Source organism: Chelonoidis abingdonii, chromosome 8 (genome assembly GCF_003597395.2).
Source record: "Chelonoidis abingdonii isolate Lonesome George chromosome 8, CheloAbing_2.0, whole genome shotgun sequence".
Lineage (NCBI taxonomy): Eukaryota > Metazoa > Chordata > Testudines > Testudinidae > Chelonoidis > Chelonoidis abingdonii.
The window spans coordinates 66884315-66911504 of NC_133776.1; the positions used below are offsets into that span (position 1 = coordinate 66884315).

The 27190-nt window shown below is 51.6% G+C and overlaps 1 protein-coding gene across 3 annotated transcripts in view; it reads left to right on the forward strand.

The window, feature by feature from the left end:
* Positions 1-371: 371 nt before the first annotated feature.
* The window catches only part of BTK (Bruton tyrosine kinase), a 30939-nt gene continuing 4120 nt past the window's right edge, over positions 372-27190 (forward strand). Inside the window, exons 1-15 of one of the 3 annotated variants that reach the window (XM_032772188.2) lie at positions 466-545; positions 5622-5686; positions 12806-12997; positions 13856-13954; positions 14846-14914; positions 16171-16252; positions 19513-19641; positions 19796-19860; positions 20552-20733; positions 21344-21406; positions 23695-23749; positions 24779-24861; positions 25029-25156; positions 26358-26432; positions 26725-26896. In XM_032772188.2, the coding sequence (XP_032628079.1) occupies positions 5654-5686; positions 12806-12997; positions 13856-13954; positions 14846-14914; positions 16171-16252; positions 19513-19641; positions 19796-19860; positions 20552-20733; positions 21344-21406; positions 23695-23749; positions 24779-24861; positions 25029-25156; positions 26358-26432; positions 26725-26896 (1427 nt within the window). In that variant the 5' untranslated portion in view covers positions 466-545; positions 5622-5653. Of the gene's footprint in view, positions 546-5177; positions 5259-5621; positions 5687-12805; positions 12998-13855; positions 13955-14845; positions 14915-16170; positions 16253-19512; positions 19642-19795; positions 19861-20551; positions 20734-21343; positions 21407-23694; positions 23750-24778; positions 24862-25028; positions 25157-26357; positions 26433-26724; positions 26897-27190 lie in introns of those variants that run through there. The other 2 variants (XM_032772187.2, XM_032772189.2) reach the window with 2 other exon arrangements.

Here is a 27190-nt window from a genome sequence, read left to right on the forward strand (position 1 = left end):
CCTCTTCTATCTTGCCTGCATGTCCTGTCTCTCCATCTGATCTCCCTTTTATTGTCTGTCTGACGTCTGTCCGTTTGTCGCTCCATCTCTCCTCCCTCATCCTGTGTGTGCCCTGTGTTCCTCTCCTTCCATTGCTGTGCCCATGCCCATTGTCCCACCCTGCCTTTCTGCAGACACACCTCCTGCCACTCACAGGCCAACCCCATCGCCTGGCACTGGTGCCCTCTCTGCATAGGACTCATGGTGGCACTGTTGGAGGCTGCCTGTGGGATCAAGAGGAAACAAAGCTACTGGCTTAAGTCAGAAACCAAAAAAGGGGAACTGAAAGGGTGGGGTTAGCTCTCAGTGGCCTTCCTTCCTCCCTCTCAGCTCTCTGTGAGAATGAGTCGCCTGCTGCCATTCCTATCACTAGCCGACCACTCCTGCATTTCAAACCAGCTGCCCACTGGCTGCTCCAGAGTCTGAATGCCACTGGGAAGCCACTCTTAGTGACGAGAGCCAACTCTGGGACAGGCACATGGAGAAGGAGTGACAGGAGATCACCAGTAAGTTTCTGGAGACCCATTGTACCCTGTTGGGTGTGTGGAAGGGAGGTGATGAGGGTTGAGAGGGCGGCTGCTGTGCGTTGCATTGAGACTGGGAGGGGAGTGTCCAGTGTGTGCCACATGGAGTAAGCAGAGAAGGACATGCCATGCTTGGGAGCAATGCCCAGCAAGGGGTGTGGTATCCAGAAGGGAGGAGGAGCGGGTATGAAAGCCATCGTCAGTTCCTAACCAATGTGCCAGACAGGCGGAGTGACTGTGAAGGGTGGCTGCACTCTGTGACACGAGCAACATGAGGTGCAGGATTGGAAAGTGTCTGGACGTCTCATGGGCTACACAGGGGGACCCCATAGTCTCTGGAGGGTTAAAAGATACCTAGAGATCACCTAGGGTGAGAGAACATCCAGGGCCTGCACCCAAGGCCAGAGTCTACAAGGGGTCAGAGTCCATAGGGTTAGGATTGGGGAGGGTAGAGGTGCGGGGAAATCACACACAGGGTCAGAATACAGGAATGTAGGAACTGTCAAATCACGGAAGCCCAGTAGCCCATCAAGTCCAGGACAGTGCAATGACCAATCAGGCAGGACCATGTCCAAAAGGGACTTCCTAGGCAGTTAGTCGTGAAGCAGGAGGGTGCACAACCTTTATGTATGTCCATTTTAGCTTGTGGGACTGCAGATATTATTCACCTAAATGTCTCATACTTATTTGGATCCTTCTTGGTTCTGTGTCTCAGGAATGCCTTGTGGCAATTAGTTCTCCAGGTATCAGTAGCAGCAATTCACGTGGGGTCAGGATTGGTCTGGGGGCTCACCATGACTTAAGAGTCCCCATAAGGTTCACACAGTGGGTGACAGGGCCCTGATATCCTCTCAGGCTGATAACATGGTCACTGGTGTACACAAAGGGGTCAGGGGCTAAGGAGACAGAACAAGGTGGTGGGAGTCGGGATTCCTGGTTCCATTCCCATGTCTACCACTGAATTATTGTGTAACCTCAGGCCACTTCTCTTGCCATGACCCAGTTTCCCCTGTGGCACAATAGTGATAATGGCATGCACCCACCTTGCAGGCATGGTCATTATATGTAAAGGGCTTTGAGATCCATGGCTAGAAGGTCAAGGTGGGCAAAGCATGCCTAGATGTGACTGCCATCCCTAGCCGCCCACCTACAGGCAACAGAACTGAGCTGGAGCATCTCAGCTTCATATAGCACCACCTGCAGGGCAGCAGAGACACTGCTGAGTCCAGAGCATCAGCTGGGAAGGCGGAGGGGGGAAGGGAGAGATGCAGAGCAAGGAGCGGGGAGCAGCAGGGGAGAGTCCATATGGGAAAGGGTGCCCCTTGTTTCTTGTCTGCAGCACCCCGTCTCTGGCTGTCTCTGTCTCCAGCCTCCTGCCTCTCCTTCCCTAGTTGTCAGCCTTACAGGTCCCACTTTGCCCTCCCTTTGTCCGTCTCTCGTCTGCGCAGGCCTGTCCTGCTGATGTACCAGCCAACTGGCTGCAGCATGCTGCAGGGAAGGAGGCAGCCAGCATCCAGTTTAGTGTGGCTAATGTCTTTCTTCTTCTCTGGCTGGCCAGGTCCACCTGAGCTCCTCCAGCAAGGGGAGGGGGGAGCTGGCCGAGCTGAATGATGGACAGGAAAGGGTGGCCACTTCTGTCCCAAGATGGCACCTGTTTCTGCTAGCCAGTAGGGCGCGGGGGCAGGAGCTCCAGCTCTCAATAGGGGTTTCTTTCTAAGATAGAAGACACACGGCTGAGTCTCAGCACAATTTGAGCACTACTGGCATTTGATGAGTGGGGTCCCAGGTGTTCTGCTGCCTAGACATGATGAAATCCTGCTCCCTTGCTAAAGGAATGTGCTAAAGTGCTGTGATCTAGCAGAGGGGAGGCAGTCATACCTCAGGGCTGGGCGCATCGCTGGGTGCGGTGGTACCTCACGGCTGGGCGCGTCGCTGGGGGTTGACAGGGTAAAGATGATAGTGTGTTCGCCTTCCCCTTAGTGTTTTGGTCACTGAATTTTATTTTACTCAGTTAAGGCTCTGAAGTGCAAAAATAGTTTCTTGTAAAAACTTCTTGTTAAGCTGCAAGCCTGAAGTGGCTGCTCCCCATCAAGCGAAATCAACCTGCATAGCCAGAGACATAGATAGTTGCTCCCAGGACTGAGCGCTAGGGAGTGAGGAGATCCAGGCACAGCAGCCTCCTGAAATGTCTTGTCTTAACCCCGGACTTCTCAGAGCTCTGAACTCAGCTGTCATCATTGTTTTATCTCTGAATCCATCCCTTGCTAAAGAACCCCCACTCCCATGCAGGGGAGTTCCTTCAGACCATCTCTTGCTTGCTCCATTGCTGATCATCAGCTGGACTGACTCAGCAAACTAGTGCCATGGCTGAGAATCCCACAGCATGTTGGGGTTAGAAGTGGGGCTGGCAATGGGAATTACCCGCTGTCTAAGGTTAAACTGGCTATATGCAGCCCCTCGCCACACAGGACCTGCCATGTCTGAGATGTTGGGAAGAGGGGGGCCACAGGATGCTGCATTTCAATTATTATCTGCTTCTCATGGCTTCTAGGGGGCCCTAGGCAGCCCTTACATAAGTTAGAGCATCCCCAAGGCTGCTCTAAATTGCACCAGGGGCCAGAGAAGGCCCCAAATGACCCCAGAATATGGCATGGTCCTTCCCCTTCCCCGTTGCAGCACTGAGCATAGGAACGGAGCAACTAGAATCAGGGCCTCTCTCTACCCTGCCTGCTCTCCAGCCCCAATCCCCAGTGTGAACCCAGCCAGCCCTGCTCTTCAACCCTCCCATCTCCTGCTACACTCCAGGGAGCCCAGCTCCACTCTGCCTTTGCTCTTTGCTCAGACCTTGTGTTTGTGCTAGGAGCTAAGCCCCAACAGAGCAGGAATCCCCGAGTGAGTCCATTTGAGAACTCTGCCCCTACCTCTGGGGGCATCTTCAGTTGCTTCCAGGGCGCCAGTGCTCATTGAGAGCAAACCTGGCTCCAGTTAAAGCAGCATGTTTGACTGCAGAGCCTTAATGGCTGTGCTATGCAAATCCCCACAGTGGCACAGATGAGTGAGCTGGGCAGGTTCCTCTCAGGGGGGCTGAGGGCTGTAGCTCAGCTCAGCCACGTGTGTCTCACTTTCAGCACAGGGACACGATGGTCAGGGAGGAGGGGCAGTCAATGAAATCACAAACAGGACACTGGCACAGCTGTGTGCTGCAGGATCCCTCTGGGGTTCGTGAACAAAAGCTTAGCATCTATTAAACTTAGAAACAAACATCTATTGCCAGAAACACGTAATCCAAAAAGCAGCCTCAGAATTTAGCGGTTGCCACATTTTTCTGTGATCAGCCTCTTCCAAACGGTTCTTCTGCTTAGCTCTGTCTCCACACTAATTGCACACAGATGCAGCCTAGAACATTAGTTGAAACAATATATTGGGCCAAATTCCACATTGCAGCTCCGGTTGATTTCAGCTACAGTTAAAAACAGCATCCTGGTCTACCATCTTTTGCTTTTTTCCCCAGGCCCCGCTAGGCAAGAGGAACCCAGTCATTGACACGGACCCCACATTCCTACTTTTGCATATACTGCAAAAGAAGCAACCCTTTAGTTGCTGTGTTGACTATTGTACAGTGCTCCTCTGTCCCAGGCTCCAGCTATCATTCAACCTCTCCTCTTCCCCATGGCTACACTGATGACCAGCAGTTACCCATTCAGCTATAGCGGCCTCATTGGGACACACTTTTACACCTGGGGTTGTTCTTTGCCCTTTACATAAGAGACAGTAACAGCGGAGAGAATACAGCTAGGGAGCAGGGGGGAGTGTTCCCATTCTTTTTCACCACAGAGCTGGGGGAGGAGATTTTCCTGCTGTAGGATGGACAGATGCAAGGAGCTGGAGTGAGAGGACAGAAACATGGACACGGATTGCGGAAGTTTGGGGGAAGGAGGGGCTGCTCTCTCTCTTTCTCTCTGCTGTAGGGCTCCAGGGGAATTCCCCAGGAAGCCTCAGAACTTGGGGGCCCCCCTCTTCTCTCCCCGAAGCAATGACAGATTAAGCACAGATCTCATTTGTTCCCAGTGGGCAGGGACCCAGGGTGCAATGTACATGCACAGATCCATCTGTAGGGTCCCACTGCTTGAGAGGAGTGGGGCGAAGAGGCACAGGAACTGTGAGCTCAGGGTGCCCTCCCTGTTGTTGCTTAAGTTTAGATTTCCAGCACCTCCCTCTGGTGTACATCCAGACAACCCAGAATGCATTGCATAGCGGCATGCTAAATTCAGACACAAGAATGGAGCATCTGGTGGATAGCACATGTGACAGGCCAAGCACACATGCAGTTGGGGGCATCAGAGAATCACACAGAGCCACTTCCATCCCCCTTATCTGAAGGGAGAAAAGACCACCCCTTTCTCTTTGGGCCCTAGCTTAGAGATCCCATGAGCCACCACTGCCCAGATGACCCTTGGAGGCTCCTTTTTTCTCCTCCCCCACACCCAACCTGGTGCTTCCTATAGACCCATCACGCAGCCTCACTGAGCTCTGGGTTTGACACTTTGTGTGTACAAATGCAGCTGTCCCACATTTATCAGAGCACATTTGACCAAAGTGTCATATCTACAGGAAGAAACATTAGCCAGGCAGAGGGGGAGCCAACCTCTTACTCCTATGCTTTCACTTTGATAGAAATGGACAGCTTACTGCGAGGTATGTGGCGAATGGGCTGGGGAGTCACACAGTGGCAGCGGCTGGCCCTTTAGAAGCAGAGATGGGAATGTGAGCTGGGAGCAGAGCCCCTAGGGTAGTGACTTGGGTTCAACTGAGGTACTGCTAGAGGGTCCCAATCAAGGTTGGGCCCCTGTTGTGCTGGGTGGGTGCTGCCCAGACATAGGTTAGAAGATACACCCTGGGCTGAAGAGCAGTGCCTAGTTGATGGAGAAGCTGGGTGTTATTTCAGCGAGGATGAAGACGGCTGGACTGTCTGTGGGGCCATAGGAATAGAGTGCAAAGGACCTGGTCCTCCCTTGGTATTTATCTTCCTTTCCTTTGTCACTGGGCTCTCCCTGGAAGACACACTGAGGAGCTGTCCTGCCTGCACGTGGATGCTAGCCATTGCTCGGGTGCTACGTGGCAAGGTAAAGCCTTTTTCACTCTTGGCAGTAGAGTGGGGTAGCTAGTTTGACAACTCTGTTTGGGGTGATGCGGCGGATCCAGCTCAGCGTAACTCCTAGGGTCAGATCGCTGGTGATCTGTGAGGGTCCAGGGGACCTGGGGACATGGCAGAAAATCCCAGGCCTTCTGGGCAATGGCGTACTAATGGTTATTCCTATGAAAAGTCATTATCACCAGAATTAACTGTGTGATTCGGCAGTCCCTGTTTGTTATTCAGTCACCTACTCAGGGAGCAGAAATAATGCTGTGGGAGTCAGATAACCGGTCCCACGCCCCGAAGACCATACAGCCAAGGCAAACAGCCTGCTAACAGTAATAATATAATACCTATTTCTTCTATAGTGCTTTTCACCAATAGATCTCAAAGCACTTTACAAAGATGGTATCATTATCCTCAGTTTACACATGGGGAAGCTGAGGCATGGGGCAGGAACAACTTGCCCAAGATCTCCCAGTAGACCAGAACCAGGAATTGAACCTAAATCTTACGCTAGTGCCTTCTCCATTAGGCCATCCTGCCTCCATTGCCATAGGGAATACCCTCCTCCAGCTAGTTTACCTTGGCCACTCCCTTGTCCCCCCCGATCCCTTCAGATCATCAAGGCTCTCTTGTGCCATGATGCCCACAAGGTACGAGTCAATCAAGTCGTACAGATTTTTACCCATTTTTCAGAGATATTTTTAAACAAAACTGTACAGAAAAATAATTGTTCAGTGAAGTTGTGCGTGGGCCACTCCTCAGAAGAACATAGCTAATTACCGCAAGCCCTCTCTGTGCTCCCCAGCTCAGTTGGTTTGTCTCTCATCTGAAACTGCAAAATTCAGATACTCTAGTGATAAGGGCCATACAAATATCAGACAGACAAAATCTTCAAGGCGGGGACTGTGCCTGTTTATGTGAACTACCAGGCATCACAGCATGCTTATGAGCACAGCAAAACATAACTAATGACTGCTTGGCTGGCTGGTTCTTGCTCACAGGCTATAGGTCTAACTCAGGAGTGGGCAAACTTTTTGGCCCGAGGGCCACATCGGGGAATAGAAATTGTATGATGGGCCATGAATGGTCACAAAATTGGGGTTGGGGTGCGGGAGGGGGTGAGGACTCTGGTGGGGGGTGTGGGCTCTGAGGTGGGGCTGGGGATGATGAGTTTGGGGTGTAGGAGGTTGCTCTTGGCTGGGACCAAGAGGTTCGGAGAGCGGGAGGGGGATCAGGACTAGGGCAGGGGTGCGGGACAGGGTGCAGGTTCCTGCTAGGGGTGTGGACTTTGGGTTGGGGCTGGGGATGAGAGGTTTGGGGTAGAGGAGGGTGCTCTGGGCTGGGATTGAGGGGTTTGGAAGGTGGGAGGAGGATCAGGGCTGGGGCAGGGGGAGAGGCTCAGGGGTGCAAGGTCCAAGGGTCGCTTACCTCAAGCAGCTCCCAGAAGCAGTGGCATGTCCCTTCTGTGGCTCCTACGCAGAGACACAGCCAGGTGGCTCTGCCCACTGGCCTATCTGCAGGCACCGCCCTTGCAGCTCCCATTGGAGTACCAGAGGGGGTCATTGGAATGTGTAGGAGCCAGATTGGAGCCAAGCTGCGGCCCCTGGGAGCCACATGGTGTGGCCCCTGACCCAGGGCCCTGGCTGGAGCAGGGCTGAGCCCCATCCCCAGCAGGAGCTCTTGGGCCGGGTTACAACAGCTTGCAGGCCGGATGCAGCCCGCAGGCTGTAATTTGCCCATCCCTGGTCTAACTGATCACCATATGTGGGAGTTGGGAAGGAATTTCTCCCCAGGTCAGATTAGCAATGCCCTTGAGGGTTTTCACCTTCCTGTGCAGCATGTGAAGGCAGGTCACTTACCAGGATTATCTGGCCATATCTCACTTCATCACGGCTCAGGCACTGGTGTACTTCAGTCCCTCCCATTCTCTGCCTGGGGCATGTCATAGTCTAGTCTCTCATGGGCTGCAATACTTTGGTCTAATTTTGGTTGTGGGGTGTAGTGTGTGGGTGCTGGTGGCCTGAGTGATACAGGAGGTCAGCCTGAGAGATCGAGGGGGTTCCGTCTGCTTCTAAACTCTGTGATGTTAATTAATAACAACTTGCAGCCTGAGCATTTTGTGGATGCTTCTGAACAATGAAATCAAGATCGAGTTGTGAATGATTCTTGAGCCAGGAGAAAGGGAAGGGGGATGGTTTTTATAACAGCTAGTCTTGCTGCTAATGCACGACCAGCTCTACTCTTTGATAATTGGAACGTAGAAACTGCCTCAGCAGACCAGGCAAATTGTAGAGGTACTGGATCCAGTCTCTGGCAGTGCCCTCTGCATGATGTTTCAGATAAAGGCAACCTCCCCCGCTTTGAATGTATCTGTGTGCTCAGTTGTGCAATGCTGTATGTGGGAAGAAAAATTCCTTCTGGACAACTTTTGACCAGCCTATACACCAAGGACTAGACTCTGTTGTACCATTGATTTTGATGGTGTTGTTGTCATTGACTTCAGTGGCAGCAGGACTAAGCCTTAAAGCACGAGGACTGGTAAGCCTGTAACTTCAGAACACCTAGTGGAACTGCAAATGTTACTCCTGTGCATCATAAATTGTGGTTTTGAATTTTACTGAATTAGTTTTATAATATCCTGCAGCAGTGAGTTTCACAGGTTAATGCCTCCCTTGTGTAAAGAAGAGTGCCCTTGTATCTGTATGGAATGTGTTGCCTTCCTTGCCCTTATAGGAGTGGGAAGGTAGGGGAGTTCTCCACTGGCCTTCTCTGAACCATTCATTATTGCCTGTTTCTCCAGCAAATCACTTCTGGCTCTTCTCCCTCCAAATTAATAGGTCATGGCCCTGCCTATAAGAGGGCTGCTTGTAATAGTGGCTAAAAACAATTTTATTCTATTTTTGGATCACAGCTTTTCTCCCTTGCCGCTAGCATCTCTCCTTTCATTATTATGTATCTCTGTAATTACTGAGCCCTGCAAAGCGCTCTGGGATACAGTTTGCACCCCAGGAAAGGCATTAGACAAAATAAATCTGTATCCTTTTTAAAAAAAAGGATTTAGAGCATCCTCATGTTATCGTTAGTTAGGAGCATTCTGCAAGAGGGAAAACAGAAGTGATTTTAACATCAAGTGAAATGGACATCACATGTGACTCACACGCATCCAGTGCTAATGATGGTAAACTGGCTAAGTCTTGGGCATGCTGAAATGGGCATAGCCAAGCAGCATTTTAGAGTAACTAACTGAGATTTCCATATGTAACTGTCCAGGCCGTCAGCTAGAATTAGCCAGATTTTGGGGTCATTTTGGGAGCCTTCCATATTAAGGTAAAAGTCACTCAAATATTAGAGCTTCTAGGCTGCAAATTATTCCATATATGGGAAGTATGTAGTTATTAGGACTGTTGATTAATCGCAGTTAACTCAAAAAAATTAATTGCAATAAAAAAATTAATCATGATTAATCGCAGTTTTAACCGCACTGTTAAACAATAGAATACCAACTGAAATTTATTAAATATTTTGGATGTTTTTCTACATTTTCATATATATTGTATTCTGTGTTGTAATTGAAATCAAAGTGTATATTATTCTTGATTACAAATATTTGCACTGTGAAAGATAAACAAAATAGTATTTTTCAATTCACTTCATACAAATACTGTAGTGCAATCTCGGTGTGGTGAAAGTACAATTTACAAGTGTAGATTATTTTTGTTACATAACTGCACTCAAAAACAAAACAAACAATGTAAAACGTCAGAGCCTACAAGTCCACTCAGTACTACTTCTTGTTCAGCCAATCGCTAGGACAAAGAAGTTTGTTTACAGTTACAGGAGATAATGCTGCTCTCTTCTTATTTATAATGTCACCAGAAAGTGAGAACAGGCATTTGCATGGCACTTTGTAAGCTGGCATTACAAGGTATTTACGTGCCAGATATGCTAAACATTCGTCTGCCCCTTCGTGCTTCAGCCACCATTCCAGAGGACATGCTTCCATGCTGATGATGCTCATTAAAAAAATAATGCACTGTTTTACCCCCATTCTGCGATATATTTCATGTTATAGCAGTCTCAAATGATGACCCAGCACATATTGTTCATTTTAAGAACACTTTCACTGCAGATTTGACAAAACGCAAAGAAGGTACCGATGTGAGATTTTGAAAGATAGCTACAGCACTCAACCCAAGGTTTAAGAATCTGAAGTGCTGTCCAAAATCTGAGAGTGACAAGGTGTGGAGCATGCTTCAGAAGTCTTAAAAGAGCAATACTCTGATGAGGAAACTACAGAATCCAAACCACCCAAAAAAGAAAATCAACCTTCTGCTGGTGGCATCTGACTCAGATGATGAAAATGAACATGCATTGGTCCACTCTACTTTGGATCGTTATTGAGCAGAACCCATCATCAGCATGGACACATATATTCTGGAATGGTGGTTGAAGAATGAAGAGACACATTAATCTTTAGCATAGCCGGCATGTAAATATCTTGCGATGCCAGCTACAACAGTGCTATGTGAATGCCTGTTCTCACTTTCAGGTGACATTGTAAACAAGAAGAGGGCAATATTATCTCCTGCAAACGTAAACAAACTTGTTTGTCTGAACAACTGGCTGAACAAGAAGTAGGACTGAGTGGACTTGCAGGCTCTAAAGCTTTACATTGTTTTATTTTTGGATGCAGTTATTTTTGTACATAATTCTACATTTATAAATTCAACTTCCATGATAAAGAGATTGCACTACAATACTTGTATTAGCTGAATTGAAAAATACTATTTCTGTTGGTTTTTTACAGTGCAAGTACTTGTAATAAAAAATAAATATAAAGTGAGCACTGTACACTTTGTATTCTGTATTGTAATTGAAATCAATACATTTGAAAATGTAGAAAACATCCAAAAATATTTTTAAAAATGGTATTCTATTATTGTTTAATTGTGCGATTAATCACAATTAATTTTTTTAATCGCTTGACAGCCCTAGTAGTTATATAGTTTTAGTTCCAAAATATGACCATGTAGGCGTGATTTGCAAACCCATGAGCACACGATTAACGTGTTTTGCCAGGGAGAGCCCCTGGATGCATGCTGCAAAGTTCAGGTCCATGTTTGATTTCCAGTACTTACAAATGCAGCAAGGAGATTGAATCTAGAGCTTTGATTTGGGCCCATTTCTATCTGGATCTGTTCACCAGGACACTTAAGAGAATTGCTATCCTGCTGTTGTGGATGACGCAATGTAAGGTGCTTCGGATGCTTATTTGAACCAAAGTTCTGAGCCTCAGATCCTGCTAAGCTGTGCTCAGAAAAGGGCCTGCACTAACAGTGGCTTCATAGGCCTGCACACAGCCAGTACACCTGCCTCAGTTTCCCTTCCATTTGCCCATAGCTAGGAATATCATCTCTCTCAATGTCCAATTCAAAGGCCCACCTCTGGGCATAATGTATACATGTACAGTAATCCTGACAAAACCATTCTCCCCAAACCCCAAAGCACAGTAGGTACAAACACAGCAGTTTTCCCATTCCCCTTTCCAGGGCCAACACTTCCAGGTCACCCACCTAAGAGTCCAGTCTGTTCCCAGTTCCTTTGCCCTTGTTTCAGGGCCCCATTCACCAGGCCAACCATCAGGTCATTCTGTCCCACGACTCTGCGATCACAGCCAAGTCTATTCTCCCACAAGTGAGCTCCCTCCAGGGCTCCACTCAGATCTCTCTACTTCTCTCCCTTTGTCCTGGAATCTGCCCTCCAGCATCAAACCTCTCAATTTGGGCTCAGCTTGCCCTGACCAAGCTCTGCCCAGGGCCCTCTGCAGGAAGAATCTGGGCCAGTTCTCCTCCACAGCTCCCTGGTCCGGCTTGGCTCACCTGTAGCTCTGTCTCCTAGGTCTTCTGTAGCTCTCTCCCAGTAACACTTGCCACTGCTCCTCTCTGTGTCTGGCAGTTCTCCCCTACTGCTCCCTGCCTCCTTCACAGGCCACTCACTCCAGTTCTTCCTGTCTCCTTCCCTGGGCCCCAGCTGCCCTCTTTTAAGCCCCGTTGGGAGGCATTTGACCAATCAGTCACACAGCTGCATTAACCTCTTCCCTCATAAGGGGGCCAGGGCCAACAGACAATCACTTCTGCATTCTTCCAGGCCCCAGGGCTGTCAGGGACTAGGTCTGTTGTAAATTACAGCAGCCTCAGGGCTGTTCTAACTCCCAGCTGGTAACAGATCCCAAGTTAGGTCAATTGGAAGCAGCAGAGTGCTCCAGCCTTGCCCACTCCCCCAGGCACATGCCTACGAATCCCCTGTACTGAGGATAGTGGGGGAGGATGAGATGAAGCTACTCAGTTAGGGTAGCTTTATGGCCTCTTTGTTCAGGAGCCAGATGCTAGGTGTAGATCTCCAAGATATCATCACATGGCAATCAGCCATGTAACTCTCCAGAAATATCACCCACATTTGAATCATGAAGAAACAGTACAAATCAATTTCCCCCTGCCAACATACACACGCACGCACATCACACACACTTTTTGAGGTTTCTTGTATGTCACTGATAAGGGTCAGCTATGTCTCCATTGGCTGATTTCAGATGGGGTTTTCCATTTCCCCCCTCCTCTTCTAGCCAGCTTCATGTGGGAGGTTAGCCTGTGATAGCCTGAGCATGTTCCAGCATCAGCATTAGGGATCTGACCGTAGCTGAAACCTGCTTAGATACCATCATATCTTTCTTGGTCATTCTTGGGACCCAGCAATAAAAAAAAAAATAATTCAGTGGCAAAAGAGGGAACTGAAAGATAAAGATCAAGTGTGTAAATTACTCCCTCTTCCCTTTGCGTCTTTGTGACCATGTATCCAGCTATTAACATCTTCAGCTCACTTAGATCCCAGTCAAAGTGGGTGCAAAATGCCAGTCTCGGATCTCGCTCTGCCTTCCCCAGGTGACAGTGTGAGCTGACAAAGCACCAGGATCCACGATGTCCCATTGACTTCAATGACAATTGTGGGACTGGACCGTGGGCAGAGGTCTAGAACTCTGCATGATGATCTGGCAGTATCTGGTGGGCTGCTCACTGACTGGCCCATCTCTGCTTTGCTTTGGCAGCGGCAGCCCAGCGAGTGTGGTGCAGAGGAAGAAGAGGAGGAGGAGAAAGACATGGCCTCCACTATCCTGGAAAGCATCTTTCTGAAGCGCTCGCAGCAGAAGAAGAAAACTTCTCCTCTCAACTTCAAGAAGCGTCTCTTCCTCCTGACGGAAAGCAAGCTCTCCTACTACGAGTATGACTTTGAGCGTGGGGTGAGTCCAAGGGCCTACAGAAAAGCAGAGGACATCAGTAATGGGGCAAAGGAGGCTCTACAGAAGGGTTAGCCCTACCAGGGTCTGATCCCCTGCTGGGAGACACAGAAACACTCTTTCCCTGGGTAAAGCAATGACTCCCAGTGGCAGCAGGCCAGGAGTGCGATGGGTGCTCAGAGGGACAGAGGTGAGGGGGAAGGGAAATGTATGGGTTTGAGGTTTTACCTAGTCACTGTGCACGTCCAACTGTGTCAGTACATCCTGTTCGGGCAGAGATGGAGACTGGGGTAACAGTCCAGGCTGGTGCCTAGAAATTAACCCTGCAGCCAGCTTGGGTGCAGATCAGACTCCAAGCTTAGTGGCTGGCCCCTGTCTCTCTGTATAATGGGAACCCTCCTCCCCTCTTCTCCTCTTCCTCCCCCCACCCAAACTCTGGGGAAGCTTGGATCCCAGATGCTGATCCATACCCAAACTTTGCAGCTCACAGCCCTCTCTAGTGCCATGGGGCTGCAACAGAGTCTAGGAGCTGACAGCTGCCTTCCCTGCTCACCAGGGTAAAAGAGCATGTGCCCTGCCAGGCATTTATTCCTAATGCAGTTTCTCAAGAGACTGCCAATACAGCTCAGAGCCCAGCGTCCCAGGATCTCCAGGGGAACCTGCTGGTGGTACCTTGTGATGGCTCCAGGAACTGTTGGAGAGGAGTATCAGGCTCTGGGCTAAATCCTGCCCTCGGATGCAGAAGTCAGTGGGAATTACGTGTAGGTTTCTGGGGCAGGGTCTGTGCTAAATTCTGGGGGTCTGAATCATGGGGGTCTCGTCTCCCTCCCCCCAATTCCTCTCCCTTGTTGTCTTTTGCAGCGACGAGGCAGTAAGAAGGGGTCTGTGGACATAGAGAAAATCACCTGTGTGGAGACAGTGGTTCCAGAGAATAATCCTCCCCTGGAGCGGCAGGTGCCGGTAAGAAAGGAACATGTCCCCATTGCTGACATTGCTCCCCTCATCCCATCTCCAGTGCTTCCTCCCAGTCCAGCTGTCCCTGGCAGGAACACAGGCCGATGGCAGCCCTTCTCCCCACCGTACCTGCAGGGTGTGCCCAGCCCCTGTGGGGAGATTCCTGCCCCAGTTCTTCGTGGAAAGGGAGTCAAGTCCTATGCCAGCCCCCCAGGAACTGACTGCTGTTCCTCTGGGGAATTAAGGTGGGGGCTTCTGGCTGCAGGACCCTAGGGAATTAGGGGGCAAGGCCTTTTCCAGTCCCCTTGGGACATTGGTGGGGGGTTCCCTGATTCAATCCTCAGAAAATGGGGGAGCTTTCCACTCCATTTCCAGATGGGCATTTGGGGGTTGCACTCTAGTCATCTGAGCACACTGGCCTCCAGTGCATGGCTGTTAGCTCTGTTGCTCTGTCATGACAAATGGCATGTTAGGTAGAGCATAGCCCAGAAGCAAGTCCTGGTGTAGGGGGTAACTGCTAGCTGCTTTCCCAATCTCATAGGCAGGGGAGCAGGCTTTGGGTTTGTCTGTCTACTGTTAGCTCTCATACTGGCCCAAAGACATCGTTCTGAGATATTTTGGTGCCTGGGCGATCTGTGTGCTCTGACATGCCAGAGGGTGGTGAAAGCCTGTAGTAGATTAAGATCCCAAATCCTCAAAGACTGGGGAGCTCCCCATATTACAAAGCCCTGGTATCCAGAGCCATAGAGCACACAGCAAATTCGTTATACAGCACTAATCTGTGGAGCCAACAGGACACTGTGCACATCCAAGCTAAGGGGCTGGTACTTGGGTACTGTAGGCACTGGTAGCAATGCTCCAGACTATAAATCCACCTTCTCTGTCTGTCTCTCGAAGAGAAAGGGGGAGGATTACAATGAGATGGAGCAGATCTCGATCATAGAGCGGTTCCCGTACCCCTTCCAGGTGAGTCACTCTTCCCCTCAGCTCCCACTGGTGCCGGCTGCAATGAGCTCAGGCTTGCTTTGCATGAGGGGAAGGCAGCAGGGATGGGGTGGAGGGTAGGGCTAATGTTCCTATGCTTTGCTGTACCGGGATCATATGCAAGGTGCTGTGCTTAATCCACTTTGAAAGTGGGGTAAGCTAACCAGGAACACTGCGCTCTTACTCCAGAATCAGAGTACCCACACAGGGTGCTAATCTGGGATAGCTATTGTGCTTTGCATTCGCACCCAACCTTAATCTGAATTAACTGTCAAGTGTAGACAAACCCTTAGTCCCTATGACCCTTAACTTCCCATCTGTACAATGGGGATAATGGGACTGCCCTACCTCACAGGGGTGTTGTGAGGCTAAATACATTAAGGGACTGGGAGGTGCTCAGACACTGCGGGGACCAAATAAAAACTAGATGTTGATGTGAAACCAGTGGGTATGTACTTGGCACAGCTCAGCCTGCTGCCACCTGTGCTACTGTGGCAACGCTATTTATACTCACTCTAGCTCAACGAGCTCGTACACCCCAGCTCATAGTGTGGATGTAGCCTTAGTTTCTCTTATATAGTGTTGCTTATGCAGTAACTTTCTCACAGTTTTACTGTGCTGGCTGTAATGTGGTAGGTACATTGGTGTCTGAGCCAGGGTGAATATCTGGGCCTGAGGTGCACCATTTGAATCCAGATCCAAACTTCCCCCAAATTTCAGATCCAGAGTTTTGGTTCTACCCAAAAGAGAACCTGGGGTCTGCTGCAGAGTTTGGATCTGGGAGTGTTCAGATCTGCGAATTTGATTCAGGCCCATCTCCAATATCTTGGTTAGCTGGTTAGCTACAAACGGACACAGTTTTCTGGATTCTAGTTCTGGAGACTTAAAGACATTTTGCTCTTTGTGGACTGAATTCCGAATGAATCTCTCCTCCTTAGCCCATCTCTGATCCAGTCATAAACTGAAACTGGGCCCCATAAGCTCCCTGCCCATTCTCTGCTTGTCTGAGTCCCGTTTGGTGAACAAAGCAGCCCCTGACATATTGAAAGTCAAAGGAGGAAGTGGAAAGTCTTGGGGGTGGGGGCTTATTTATAACCTCCTGGTCACAGTCTCATAAGCACAGCACAGGGGCCAGAACAAAATTAAAGGGGTTATGCTCTGCAGCAAAAGATTAAAGGCCCCAGTCCCCACCTTCTCCCCTGGCTGCTCTGGAGAGCGTAAGTCTGTTTGTCTCGCAGGTGGTGTATGATGAAGGACCCCTCTACGTCTTCTCCCCGACAGAGGAGTTACGCAAACGCTGGATCCACCAGCTGAAGAACGGTGAGTCTCTGGCTTTCACAATTAAACCTTTTAAAAAAACCTTGCACGGGTATGGCAGGTGCCTGTATTCCGCACAGGGCAATGACATCTGCTTTGGGCTAGAATCATCATAATTTCATTTGAGCTGGGACCATATTGCAATGATGCAGCGTAGCAGGGCTGTAACACTTGTGGGCAGCTGAAATCTGATGGAGCTGTGTGTGTGTGTGGGCTTGTGTGTGAGGGGTGAGATTAGCTGTCTGAAATGACACAGGGAAGTTCACACATGCAAGCCGGAAGGATGTCAGTCTGATAACGGGGAAGTCAGTTATTGCATGACAACCCCCATCTTCTTCTACAGCAGGCATTTAGCAAAGCCTGTAGCTCAGATCAGCTCTTAAGCTGGGTGACAGTGCTGTGTTCACACTACTCTGCCTGGATCCTACCACTTGCTTCCACTCTGTCTGGCAGCGTGCCCTGGTCTCCCCATTAACCATACCCCTGTATCTGCTGTGCCTTCAGCTCTTCACGCTGCAGCCCTTAATGTCACTCCTCAGCAGCTGCTGCCTTCAGTGGCCAAACTCAGCCCAGAATAACAGAGCTCTGGTTGCCCATCAAGTGCCACACACTGAACCCAGGGCTGTTGCTAGAGAACACGTGGACTAGCCGGTTCTGGCTCCTGGGAGAGGAGGGAGTGTCTCTCCAGTGAGGGGTGGTGCTGTGCCGCAGTACCATCTGTGACAGTTTGACATGACAATCATGGAACCTTGTGTGCAGGGACATTGGGGCATCTGATGCCTAGTAACAAGGACAGAACAGCTGCTTTAGTACCTGGTCCTGGGGGGGGGGTCTCTGAATCAGGAGAGCTCCTGAACAGGCAGGCAAACTGAGACTTGTACAAGGAGGGAGTGAAATTAACATTTCCGGTGCCACCACACAGAGTTTAACAGCCTCCTCTACCCTGGGTGTGTCTCCAGATCCTGAGCCGAACTTCCTCAGCACACTGGAGTTTCCAGCTGCAGGGCTGGAGTGGGTCCCATTTGGGAGAAAAGGGGCAGCTTTCGGAATTAACCACCCATATCAGTATAGTCACTTTCCCCACAGCAGTTCTCTGGAAAGGCAACAGGCCAGCACAGTGACAGCTGTGCAAGGAGAGTGAGGGCTTTACAGAGTTTGAGTTAGGGGCCCCCTTCTCTCCCTTGCTCTGGGCTAAAGAAGGAAGGGGTCTGCCAGAGGCAGGATGTAATTACACAGAGTCAGGCACTTAGTGCGACTGTGCAGCAGCTGGCTATGAGCTGCTCTTGTTGACTCCAGGGGAAGTTGCTTACAGGCTGTGCTGCGTAATCATGTTCTTGGGGTGTTTGGCTCATCAGAGCAAAATGCTGAAACTTCCCAGCCTTTGTGCATTTCTATTTTAATGCATGGGCATCATACCAGCCCAGCCTCTTGCTGCCTGGACGCCTGGGGCCAGAACCTCAGGCCTGGCCATTTGGAACCATTCAGGGAAGAGGAACCACAAACATGGCTGTAAGTATATCAGCACTGCAGTTAAATACCCGCAGCTGCCTGTGTCAGCTAGAGGGATGTTTAATGCACTGCAGACATTTGGGCTGGAGCCTGCGCTCTGGGACTCTTTTCCATCCCAAGACAAAACATCTACGCCACAGTTAAACAGCCCCGTAGCCTGAGCCCCATAAGCCTGGCTCAGCTGACATGGGCCAACAGCGGGTGTTTAACTGCAGCATGGGCATGCCTTTTATGGTTGCCTGACCCTCCAGTCACTGGACGCAGGCCTGGTACTGAGGAACATCATAGAGTAGCCTCAGGGCTGCCATCAGCGCAGTTCAAAGGAGTTGTCCTAGCAGCCTGGGATTGCAGGAGTGCAAGGGCGTTCCAGCCACACTCATTTCTCTCAGCCATGCCCCCAAGCTAGGGGCTTTGAGGACAGTGCTGTGCTGGCTTCACTCCCCTGCAGGATCCTTCTGCACAAGGAGAGTCCACAGCTGGACAGCCAAGCCAGTTGTCTGGTTTCTATTCCTGGGGCAATGCAAAGTAGGCTTACTGGGGCTAAGCATATAGTTTTTAATGTCTTCCCCCCTCTTGTCTTTCCAGCACAGCTACTGAAGTATCGCTAGTATTGCCAGTAACTCAACCCACTCAGATCCACCACAAAGTCCCCAAGCACACTGGGGGGTACAAGGTGCTATGGTCTCAGAGCTGTTCTAAAACCCTCTCACATTCCCCTTTGTCTGGTCCTGGCTTGTCCACTGGAGTCTCTGATTTCAAGACCATTGGAAAGCCAGGACTTGCCAAACCTCAGCACGCCAAGGTACATCCTGCTGGAGAGCAGGCCTGTCTCACCAGGAGCGGCACCAGGGTTTCTGACGCCCTAGGTGGACGTCCGTTTCGCCGCCCCCCACGGCTCCGGTGGAGCTGCCGCAGTCGTGCCAGTGGGCGGTCCGCTGGTCTAAAGGCTCTGGTGGACCTGCCGCAGGCAAGACTGTGGTAGGTCCACCGGAGCCTTTAGACCAGCGCACCGTCCGCCGGCATGACTGCGGCAGCTCCACCAGAGCTGCCACAGCAGCAAAGCGTCCGCCGGCATGACTGTGGTAGGTCCCCTGGAGCTGCATGCTGCCCCCCCCAGCAAAATAGCGCCCCCCCAAAAATTCTGCACCCTAGGCCATTGCCTAGGTGGCCTAAATGGTAGCGCCGGCCCTGTGTCTCACCCCTCTCTAAGCCAGGCAGAGGGAAAAGGCACCCAAAGGAGAAGAAGAATGACTGAACACTAGACAGGCCAGTCCCCATTGCCTGAAGTCCTGGGGGAGGGCTGAAGGTTTCAGGTAATGGGGGATTGGGTTATTGGGCCAGCAGGCTTTGATGTCTGTGCTTGGGGTGCCCAGGTGATAAAAAACCAGCTGATTTCCCATAGGCTCTGCAGCTCTGTGTAGGAGCTCTGCAGCTTCGGTCAAACCCTAGGGGACAGATCCAGCCTTTGGATAACTGAGAGTTTGGGGGAACTGGGCTTTGGCTCTCCAGGACACTCAGATGTCCCAGTACTGAGTGTGAGAATAAGGCCTAGATAGAAAAAAAATAGGTAGGTGCAACTGTGATTCAAGAGGGGAGCAATGAGTGAAGAGCTGACGTGAGTTACTAAGGCGCCTCCCATCCTTTTCATCTGATTGTTTATTAATTGTATTCTGGAAGCACCTAGGAAGTGAAGTTCTTACCCTTGTGAAGGAGGCAATGCCCATTGTACAAACAGGCTTTCTCTTCTGCTGCAGTGATCCGTTACAACAATGACTTGGTGCAGAAATACCATCCCTGCTTCTGGATTGATGGCCAGTACCTATGCTGCTCTCAGACAGCCAAAAACGCAATGGGTTGCCAGGTCCTGGAGAGCAGGAATGGAAGTAAGACACCACCTTCCACCCCCAACCCCTTCTCTGTGCTTCAGTTCCTCGCCTCGTCTCTGGAAGGCAGGTCCGGATCACCTTCTGAGCGTCTTACCAGCCACTGACCCTGATGAGTTTTTCAGCTTCTTTTGATTCATTTCTTATCTTAAAGGTTTAAAGACCGGGTCTCATCGCAAGACAAAGAAGCCTCTTCCCCCAACCCCTCAGGAGGATCAGGTATGAGAGGAGTGGCTGGGATCAGTACTTGTCACAGGGTGATCTGTCCCCTTGGAGAGCAGTGGGGGACTGGGGTCACCCATGCCTTTTCAAAGGCATTTCAGAACAGGTGGCTCCAGGATCACCAGGTATGCCAGCCTGCTGAGCATTAGGAAAAGAGAGAGAGGCGAGCAGGAAGGCTCTCTTGTTCCAGGCTCCTGATGCTGGCAGGCTAGGGAAGACTGAGAGTGCTCAAGCAGAACCCCAGGGAGGAGGGCTGTGGAGCCCCTGTGGCAAGGGGAGGTGTTTGAGCCTAGGGGGGCAAGGAAAAGGCCTAGGGGAAGGTTGCATCTGCGGCCAGAGTGGGATTGGCAAGACCCCCCTGCTGAGAGGGAACTGGGACCCTGGGGAGAGGTGAAGCCCTGAGCGAAGGAAGGCTTAGAACTTGGACAGGCCAGAGGAACTGTACATATTTTGTAAGGACTCCATGAACAATACCCCAAGAGGGGACATGTTGGTTCAACCCCTTCCTGGGTGCAGGTGAGTGCACTGGAGAAACATGCAGGGGGAGCTGAGATGGGATAAAGGCAGTGCCAGGCCTGAGGTAGCACGCTCAGGGACCCAACCCTAAAACAGTGCTCTGTACTGCACGCTGTGAAGGGCAGGACATTGGGTCCTCACTGTGTTCTGTGCTTCCTCACACCCTGGAAAGATGATGCTGAAGCCATTGCCTCCCGAGCCGTCTTCCAGCACTGCGAGTGAGCTGAAAAAGGTGGTGGCACTGTACGACTACCAGCCAATGAATGCCCAGGACTTGCAGCTGCAGAAAGGAGAGGAGTATTTCGTCCTGGAGGAGAGCAACCTGCCCTGGTGGAGAGCCCGGGACAAGAACGGGTAAGAGCCCTGGCGTGGATAATGTGGGGGAGGGACCTAGCTCAGCCACACATCACCCTGTACACTCACGATCCTGCACACACTTAGCCCCCTCCTGAGAGCACCCCCAGAGCACATGCACACCCACGTACCCCTGCACGCAACTACCTCACACACACGTGGGGGTGCCTCCCTCAGAATGGTGCAGGAGCCAGTGGAGAACTGTCCTCTCTCCCAGCATCCTGCTCACTGAAAACTAAATGTAGGCAGCCTCTGCACCATGCAGACATTGCTGGCAGAGTCTGTGCTGGGGACAGCCTCCTCTGGGTGGGGCCACCCCAGGCCTGCTGCAGCTCCATGGCACAGACTAACAGTCTGTGCCAGTGTCAGGGAGGGAGAGGCAGCTCATTCACTTGGTTCAGAGGAAGGAGGAGGACTGCAAGGGACTGGCTGTGCATGCCCTTGGTACCAAACTGATCCAAAGCCCACTGGAATCCATGGAGAGACACTCTTTTGCCCCAGTGGGCTTTAATCTCTCTGTGACCATTTTCCACCAGGATTTCTGGGCAGGAATCCTGGGTCTCCCTGCGCTCCCTAAGGAGAGTCTGATGGGTTCTCTCTTCTCCTGTAGGAGGCAAGGTTACATTCCCAATAACTACGTCACTGAAGCCAAGAATTCCCTGGAGATTTTTGAGTGAGTATGAGAAGCCGTAGGGCCAGCTGGGGATTCGGGCTTCATTGGGACCTCTCTTTATTAAGTCGTAGAGTTCAGCTTTTAACATCAGAGTTCCCTGCTGCTCTCATACCCTCTGCCCCACGCAGAGCCCCAGAGCCTTTCATTCCTACTGTGCTTTTGTCACAGGCCTGCTTGAGGGTACAGCACTGGAACGTGGGGCTGGACAATGGTGACTGCCTCTCCCACAACCAGGCCCTCTGCATAGGGTGACCATATTTCTCTCTGCCCCCCCTCCCCCGCACAGGGCTCGCAAGAGCTGCCCTCCCCACACTGCCCGTGGCTGGGGCTGACCTCCACACCACGCGGGTGGTCAGCTCTGAAGGCAGCGCTGCCTGCCAGCAGCAAATTTCTCTGCTCTCCTGCTGGTGGGCACTGCTGCCTTCAGCTGACCCCCGCAGACAGCAGCTGCTGCTCTCCTCCTCTGCCTTGCAGCCAGGATAAATGTGCAGTTTTGGTGAAAAAATAGGGATGGCTGAGACAGAGCTGAAAAGTGGGACTGTCTCGCAGGGCCGGCTTTAGGCCAATTCAACCAATTCCCCTGAATCGGGCCCTGCGCCCAAACCCCGCTGGTGCACTGTACCAGGGTGGCCCGGCTTCCCCAGGAGACAATTTAAAGGGCCTGGGGCTCCCAGCAGGGACTGGAGCCTCAGGCCCTTTAAATTGCCACCAGAGCCCCACTGCTGGAGCCCTGGGTAGGGCTGCTGGGCTCTGGGGGCTATTTAAAAAGTTCAGGGCTCCCCTTGCTTCTACCGACCTGGTCCTTTAAATAGCCGCTGGAGCCCCGCCACTTCCCCAGGGCTCCCACGGCTATTTAAAGGGCCAGGACGGTGGAAGCAGGGGAGCCCCGAGCCCCTTAAATAGCCCCCGAGCCCCGGGCTGCTGCTGCTACCCTGGTGGAGGAGGGAGGAAAAGGGGGGCACTCACCAACAGTGTGGGCTGTACCCCCTGTACCCTCACCCCCTGCCCGCAGCCAGCCTCTGCTGCACCCCCTGCCCTGTCCACAGCCAGCCCCTGCCTGCAGCCAGCCCCGCCCCCTCTGCCCGCAGCCAGCCCATCTCCAGCCAGCCCTACACTCCCTGCCCTGCCCGCACCAGCCTCTGTCTCCAGCCAGCCCCGCCCCCCTGCCCACAGCCAGCCCCTCCCACACACCCTGCCCTGCCTGCACCAGCCCCACGCCCCTTGCCCTGTCTCCAGTCAACCCCTGCCGCACCCTCCTGCCTGAACCCAGCAGTCCCGCACTTCTCTGTCTCCAGCCCTGCCAACCCATGCGGCATCCCTCTGCAGCCCTGCCTGAAGCCAGCCAGCCAACCCCACAGCCCCCTGTCTCCAGCCAGCCCTACACCCCCTGCCCGCAGCCAGCCCCTGCTGCACCCCTTGCCCTGCCCGCACCAGCCCTGCAGCCCCTGCCGTGTCTCCAGCCAATTCCTGCCACACACCCCTGCCTGAAGCCAGCCAGTTCCGCATTTCTCTGTCTCCAGCTCTGCCAACCTTCCCTCCAGTCAGCCCCTGCTCTGCCTCCAGCTAGCCCCATGTCCCCTGGTGCCCTGCAGTTCCCAGGGCAGTAACCCTGCACACCTGCTTCAATGAGGGGGGCAGGGAGCAGCTGGGACCCACACATGTGCACACCCTAGGGTGACCAGACAGCAAGTGTGAAAAATTGGGTCAGGAGGTGGGGGGTAATAGGATCCTATTTAAGAAAAAGACCCAAAAATTGGGACTGTCCCTATAAAATCGGGACATCTGGTCACCCTAGCACACCCCCAGGGAGTGGTGGGGACCCAGACATGTGAAACGGAGCTCATTTCTAATTCAGGCCCATCTTTTTAAAAAAGAACTTTAGGTAGGGTTAACATACATCCGTATTTTCCCAGACATGTCCAACTTTTTGGTTCTTAAATCACCATCCAGGAGGAATTTTTAAAAATACGGACATATGGAAACCCTATTGGTACAAAAAAATACATACTGTGGCACATCCCTTAAATTAGAACTTTTTATAGGGAATTGGTTGCTAAGAAATGGAAAGGCTTTTTTTTACGTTTTTTTTTTTAAGTCATCCCTGCCGGGGCCCCACCGAAAATGTTCAAATTGGGCCCCGCACTTTCTAAAGCCAGCCCTACTGTCCCGGCCAAAACTGGATGTATGGTCACCCTACCTCTATGTCACCAGTGAGCTGTGTGTCCACCCCCACAGTGCTTCCCGTCCAGGGGCCTCTCCCTGATCACAGCCATGTTTTATCGTTCCAGGTGGTATTCAAAAAACATAACCCGGAGCCAAGCTGAGCAACTGTTGAAGCAAGAGGTGACTGAGACATCAGCAAAAATAAGCAACCTAGCTCTGCTGGGAACCTTTCTCCGCTGCAGTCCTTGCTGGGCTCTTCTCAGAGCCCAGACCCAATTCACTCCAGCAAGGAAAGCTATGGGTCACCCCCACAGCATGTTCTCCTTGCTCTGGCTCTTGCCCTCTGAACCCCAGCAGGACACAGCAAAGCTGTCGTGTTCTGCTAGAAGCAGTGGAACCTCGCTGTCATCCCAGCTGAAAGGATCAGAGAAGTGCTGGCACTGGCTTGACGAGTGATACCGTTTCAATAGGAATTAACATCATCTTGAGGCTGGGCCAGATCCCCAGCCGGTGTTGATCATGGTAGCTCCATGGAAGTCTGTGGGGTTGGGTCATTTTACAGCAGCCGAGGATTTGACACGATTAGGGTGACCAGACAGCAAATGTGAAAAATCGGGACGGAGGTGGGGGGTAATAGGAGCCTCTATAAGAAAAAGACCCCAAAATCGGGACTGTCCCTATAAAATTGGGACATCTAGTCACCCTAAACATGATGTGCAAGACTATAAAGCTGCTGCCTCCTTTGTGCGAGGCAGGGGTATGTTCCTAACACTAGGAGGCAGCGTAGATCCTGCTGTGGAATGGCTTTGCCAATCAGGCAGAGATGGATGGTCCCAGAGGGCTGCACTGCAGAGTCCACTAGCCCCAGCCCAGCCCAGGGAGGGATGGCCAAGTCCAACAATCCAGTCAGAAGACAAAGCAAAATGAACCCAAGAGACCTACTCCAGGCTGAGGGGAAGGAGAGCTTGTGCTGGGCTCTCCATTTGATTGTAGAGACGCTGCCCTCTTTTCACCCCCTTCCGGTGAGCCAGCTCCTCAGAACCCAGTTCACTTTAACCTTTGCCTGCCCACTCCCCTGTGGAATGAGTACGAGTGTGTGTGTGTGTGGGGGGGGGTGTTGGAATCTCTGGTTCCATCCCTTGTTTCCTCACAGACATCCAGCCCTGTCCTCCATGCTGAATCCCCTTATCCCCTCTCTCTGTGTTTCAGGGGAAAGAAGGAGGCTACATTGTCCGAGATTCCACCAGCAAGACAGGAAAATACACAGTCTCTGTGTTTGCCAAGTCCTCCGGGTAAGCACCATCCAAGGCTGTTTTCCTTTCATTAGACACAGTATGAACAGCTGGCTCATTTCTGTCCCGTTGCTGCCCCCGGCTCTGATGCCCGCTTTCCAGGCCCACCTGCCTCACTTGCTGGCACCCCCCGCAGTCACTGACTCGGAGTGTGATTGGCTCCGCAGGGACCTGCAAGGAGTCATCCGCCATTATGTGGTATGCTCCACGCCTCAGAATCAGTATTACCTGGCAGAAAAGCACCTCTTCAACACCATCCCGGAGCTCATCACGTACCATCAGCACAACTCTGCAGGTGAGTAAGCAAGAGGAAAGAGGACACAGGCAGAGCAGACTTCTGTCAGGGCCCCATACCCTACCCAGGCTTTGCATCTCCCTCTCCAGCAATGGGACCAGAAGGGGCTGAAGGCTCCCCTATCCAGCTGACCTCTGGCAGCAGGACCCAAGGGAGAAACAATTCATGTCATGGCATGATTTCCCTCTTCCCTATCGCTGGGGTCCCTAGAAGAACAGAAGCCCACAGGCATGATAAGAAACCACCTCTCAAAGAGGAGGCAGCAATTCAGAGGGGGGTGAAACAGTCCAAGCAAAGGCAGGATGAAACTCTACCTTTGCATTCGGTGGGCTACTGTGCGCAGAACAAGCATGCAGGGGCTGGTCTACTAGAACACTCCCAGTGGCAGGGTGCCATCCCAGAGCACCCCGTTGTGGCACACCAAGACCCTGCTGGCATTCTCCCCCTTCTCCTTGGATTCAGAAATAAACCACTCACATCCAGAGCTTGAAACAATATTCCCTTTCTCCTGGAGTCTGATTTATTTGGTGTAATGAGAATCCCACAAAAGAGTTCCTGCTTAGAGTCCAGCCCTCCTTAGAGCTGAGCAGAGTTCCTGTCAGGCTCCTCCCTCTTGGCCCAGGACACCCACTGCCTTCTTTGTTGGGCAGTGCTCCTCAAGTCAGGCCAGTGGTAGCCAATGACATCGAACCAGCCCCCGGGTGGGAGGCCTCTTTTTACCTTAGTCCTTTTCCATGGGGTAGGAGAACTCAGTAGCCAGAAACCTTCTCTTGCTAGTGTCTCTAGGAGTGCCTGTCTTTGGGAGCAGCCCTTCTCTGTAAGCCTGCAACTCCCCAACTGAACTCCTAGGGACTCACTAGTCAATTGACTCCACAGGAGGTTGGTTGGCAGCTAATTGCTTACAGGTGGCCTGAGGTGGGCTCACTTGGCTTAAAGACAGGAAGATTGGTCTGACTGCCTTTAAAGGGGCCAGCCACCCTGTGGCACCCCGTTTCTGAATGCTGTCACACTCTGGGCGCCAGGAAGCACAACAGGACAGGCAGTGCTGGAATTCAAAGCAAGGACTGTAGGTTTGTGCTGATGCAAGAATATCCTTGTCTTCTGGTGGATGTGGAGTTGCATCTTCTTTTCTGGAACGTCAGGGGGTACATAGATCAGGAATGTACCTCCATCACAATGTAACCTCTTTGCTGTGTTTCAGGGCTCATCTCTAGACTGAAATACCCTGTGTCTCATCAACGAAAGAATGCCCCCTCCACAGCAGGACTGGGCTACGGTAATGCCCGCTGTTCTTCCATACGTGTGTGATGGTATTGCACGTTACCACTTGTGTCTGCCTTCAGTGCTACTGCACCATTCCCTGCAGTGACTTGCTTCTCCCCTGCCAGAGCTCTTAGAAAATCCCCTACCAGGTTCCTTCCCTTCTAGGACAGGCAAGGGTTGGGGTGGCTGCGAGGGCTCCCTGCAATCAGTACACCTGCACCTTTCCCAACAGCATCCCTTCTTATGCATATGTTTGTCCAGGTGAGTTACTTCCACATCATTGCCCATGCTGCTGTTTGTTACAGGGTCGTGGGAGATTGACCCAAAAGACCTGACTTTCCTGAAGGAGCTGGGTACTGGGCAGTTTGGAGTGGTCAAGCATGGGAAATGGAGAGGCCAGTTTGATGTGGCCATCAAGATGATCAGAGAGGGCTCCATGTCAGAAGATGAGTTCATTGAGGAAGCCAAAGTCATGATGTAAGTGGCAACAAATCCTGTGTGTCTTCTGTGGGGTCTTTACTACAGAGATGTCTCATTTGGTCTTGCTACATCCTCAGAATTCATCCTCCAGGTTCATTCACTCCTGGTCATTCCTGCACTGCTCCACTTATGGACACCAACCCTGCCCTGGAGGAACCGCCCTGTTCTGTGATGAGAGGCCACTGCCATTCCCACCTCCTGAGCTTCTTCCCCACAATTTTGCTAGCAGGTGCCAGTTTTGGAATGCTTGCCCTTGCCAGGATCTTGGTCTCCATGCTCCTACCATCTCCT